Source organism: Morone saxatilis, unplaced genomic scaffold (assembly GCF_004916995.1).
Source record: "Morone saxatilis isolate NCDOM2014 unplaced genomic scaffold, NCSU_SB_2.0 Contig1, whole genome shotgun sequence".
In the NCBI taxonomy this organism is placed as follows: Eukaryota; Metazoa; Chordata; class Actinopteri; family Moronidae; genus Morone; species Morone saxatilis.
This window is the reverse complement of record NW_023339651.1, coordinates 20,150,667-20,154,531: the sequence shown is the minus strand read 5'-3', so window position 1 is coordinate 20,154,531 and position 3,865 is coordinate 20,150,667. Positions and strand designations below refer to the sequence as shown.

The 3,865-nt window shown below is 37.0% G+C and overlaps 1 protein-coding gene across 1 annotated transcript in view; it reads left to right on the top strand.

Moving 5' to 3' along the window:
• dhrs7cb (dehydrogenase/reductase (SDR family) member 7Cb) overlaps positions 1 to 1,810 on the top strand; it is a 7,175-nt gene extending 5,365 nt beyond the window's left edge. The window contains exons 6-7 of the mRNA XM_035662408.1: positions 997 to 1,158; positions 1,349 to 1,810. Coding sequence (XP_035518301.1) covers positions 997 to 1,158; positions 1,349 to 1,557 — 371 coding nt within the window. The 3' untranslated portion in view covers positions 1,558 to 1,810. The remainder of the gene's footprint in view (positions 1 to 996; positions 1,159 to 1,348) is intronic.
• The last annotated feature ends 2,055 nt before the right edge of the window (positions 1,811 to 3,865 follow it).

Here is a 3,865-nt window from a genome sequence, read left to right as displayed (position 1 = left end):
ACAGGTCCATTTACCATCCATTACCATTTACTGCATTCTACTGACAGGTGTTTCTATTATTTTGTCTACCCCATGTATATCAATATACATATCAATCAATCAATAAGCAAAATAACAGAAATAACGCTCTAAGCTGAACATTTATGAAAGTAAGATTCATTACATCTGTTCAGTTGGTACAATGGCAGTTTGGGGCAAATAACCACAAACTATCCAGAATTGTAAAATTCGTACGGAGCCCCTAAAGTACCGTACGGTAATATCTTTTATCTTTTGCACATTAGCTATATTGTGCAAATATGGAATATTTAGTATTGTGCTTTCTTGTAGTTGACAATACCAGCATTGGCCCCCGAGGCAATTTGAGTCTGAAACCCCTGGTCTAAACACACCATAAAAAACATATATACGAACATGGGCCATGTAGCTACTACTAAATAGCATGTGCAAAGTGTCTATAGACTTTCAGTTAATCGATACAGACTACTACACCTTCTGCTATAAAGTTCAATTCAATTGGAACTACTTTCTAACAAATAAACATTCCTAATGAAATTTGTTGACTGCATGGAGAGACAATAATTCTGGAGATTATTTTATAACTTTTCAAAGCTGTGAGCTGCACAAACAAAATTCCATTCACTTCCATTGTAATGGGGTGGAGGCAGCAATCCCACTGATGTATATCTGGACATATAAAATCAGAACTATTTGCATCGTAATTAGAAAAATATGTATTCTCATAATGTGTGGGACCCTTTAAAATGGGTTCTTTGAGAAAATAACACTGTTTACTTTAGCCCTTACTTGAAATGAAATACTACTACAAACACGTTCTCACTGTGTGGTGTAACAGACTGGAAGGCTCCCTGTGACACAACAGAAAACAATTAGCTAAAGTATTTCCTCTGCAATGAATGGAACGAGACTTCTTTATGACTATGTCACACCTCTTTTTTGTGTTTGTGCACAAATGTGTGTGTTGGCACCTGTCAGATGCGGCATCTAAGCATGCGGCGCAGGCCTTCTTCGACTGCCTGCGGGCTGAAGTGGAGGAGTTTGGGATAGTTGTCAGCACCATCAGTCATACCTTCATCAATGCCTCCGACCCGCCGCCTGTGGAGGAACCCACCCCCAAACCAAACGCTGTGACTGCATGTGAGTAAGAGAAGTGGTATGGAAGTGACTGACAGAGGAATGATATCTATAAAACCACCACAAAGGTGTTTCAGTTTCTGGGCAATAGACAGCAGGGTGAATGTGATGTGTTGTTTGCTTTTTTGGAACAGAGAAAATAGTTCCTTGTAACATGTTTTTGTAGCACAAAGACTAATCTGTCCTTCTACAGTTATTGCCAAGCAGATGACCCATGGAGTGCGCCCGTCAGTCCTGGCCAATGAGATTATGCAGACGGTGAACAGGAAGAGGAAGGAGGTTGTGCTGGCCCACCCCATCCCCTGGGTGGCCCTTTACCTCCGCTCCCTCCTTCCCTCCTTCCTCTTTGCCGTGCTGAGCGCCGGAGTGAAGGACTCGGTGCTGGCTGAGCAGATGCAGTAGGAGAAGGACTGAAATACAGGACGAAATCATACGGAGATGTGAAAGAAAGCGCGGCTTGTTTGGAAACGAGAGACGTGTAAAAGAAAGTGCTCGACACAAGGCTGGATCACTGCTGCTCCAGGGCCCCACACATTTAGGGGGGCCAAAGGCTTTATGACACTAAATCCTGTCTTTATTTGTAAGATTAGATTAAATAATTACAAAACAAACAGAAAATCAAATCAATGTAATAAATATTCTTTTTGCATCTTGCCATGTGTGCACACAGGTTTTTACTTCTCTTGTCAGATTTACTGATTTATGTGTTCAGATGTGCACTGTTAATATTTGCACAGATGAAGCAGAGATATACTTCAGCTCAAACTCAGCTATTTGCAGGGCTATTTAGTGGTGGAATGTAACTAAGTTCATTTACGCAAGTGCTGTTCTTTAGTTAAATTTTGAGGTACTTGTACTTTGCTACAGTATCTCCATTTTATGCCACTTTAAGCAAAGAAAGGCCACGAGGATTTGGCGCTTATAATCAACTGAGTAACTTTATGTTGGAATTAAATAATTTATTTTGCACTCATCTAAACTGAATTGATGTTGTTTGAATATAAAATATAGTAATAGTAATTGACATGTCTCCTTTGGTCATTTTCACATCTTAAAATGAAATTATTCATTACAGAAGTAAAAACAAATCACATAAAAATGTCATGAACATTCAGGCTGATAAACAATCAAACCTGAAAAGAATTTGTCATCTTTTTGTAATTTTAAGTCAAATTTTGTTAATCATATGATGCAAGACAGTTCAGGTGAGTGACAGGAAAACACTTTCATTTTTTTTATATAAGATTACACTTAATAGAGGGGAATTCAAATCTCGTAAAATCAGTAATTTATCAATAATTTATTGGCATTTACAACATAATATAATATTCTAATTATTATGGCCTTTCTTTGCTTCCATACTACTTTATACTATACTCCTCAAACTTTTACTGTACTAAATTTGTCTGACAGATATCATTTGATTTTAAACACGAGCATCAGCCTATAAAATAATACATTGTTGCAAATAAAACTGCCCAACAATATGTAGAAAGAGTAAACTAGCTCCACCTCAACCAGCTGCAACATTAAAATGCACTTTACCTGTTAGTACAGTAGTAATAATAAATTATGTACATTTGGCTAATAATACTAAAATAGTTTGGATGCAGAAGTGTTTCGTTTTCATCGTTCTTTAGTAAAGAATCTTAATAATTCTTTAGAACAAAATAAATCCATACCACTTATTTTCCATATCATTAGACTTTGACTGAATGCATTGATCCAGTATTCTGGTTTTGGTGGACACTAGAGTGAAGCCGTAGAATGATTGCAGTTGTGAATGTCTTTCTCTGTGTCCCCTCTAGGTGGCAGCAATATATAGTTATTAATAATGATACTGGATGACTTGTGATGCTGGTGAGATCGGCCTTTGCAGGCCCCCTTCCACAGTCAGTTGTTTATGTGGGGATAAGTGTCCCAGTATTTGCTCTTTTGAAATGTTAATGAACTCCCCTAATTTGTCCAAGTACAAAATAACTGATAAATAAGCATCAAATTATAAACTTTGACCTATTTGTTTTAGATTTGTTTTGCAAATTGGTGGCCCTTTTACTCTAATGTTGCAATACTTGCTTGGCATTGCAATAGAAAAAAATATATAATAAATTATTTCTCAACAACAGGGGTCTCAAACTCAAATTGGCTTGGGGCCACTTCAACGTTCAAGAGCAAGAAAACATATTCTGAAAATATTTTGATTAATAACGTCATACTTAAAGGACCAGTGTGTAGGATTTAGTGGCATCTAGCAGTGTAGATGCAGAATATAACTCACTTGCTTTACCCTCCCTTTCCAAACATGAGGGAGAAATTAATGTTATATCCCAATACTCCATCCATTAGATCCTCCTAAATGTTACACACTAGTTAGGGATGCACCAATACCGTGATCATACTTGTGACCATAAATCTACTCTGATACCGCACTGATACCACTTCACAGCAATGTGACATTACGGAACCTCTCGTTAGTTGAGAAAGTAGGTGGAGGAGAAGAAATGTCAGCAGTTTGAAAATATTTTAAGCAACTTTTACGACAACATTAGCAACATTTAATTTGTTACAGTCTGAAAACAAGGAACTTCTGTTGAAAATAAAACACGTTTGTAAAGCTGCAGTAGGTAATTTTTATTAAAATATCTTTTTATCATATTTTCTGAAACTTTCACTATATCCTGACAGTAGTACACAAGACAGATAATGTGTG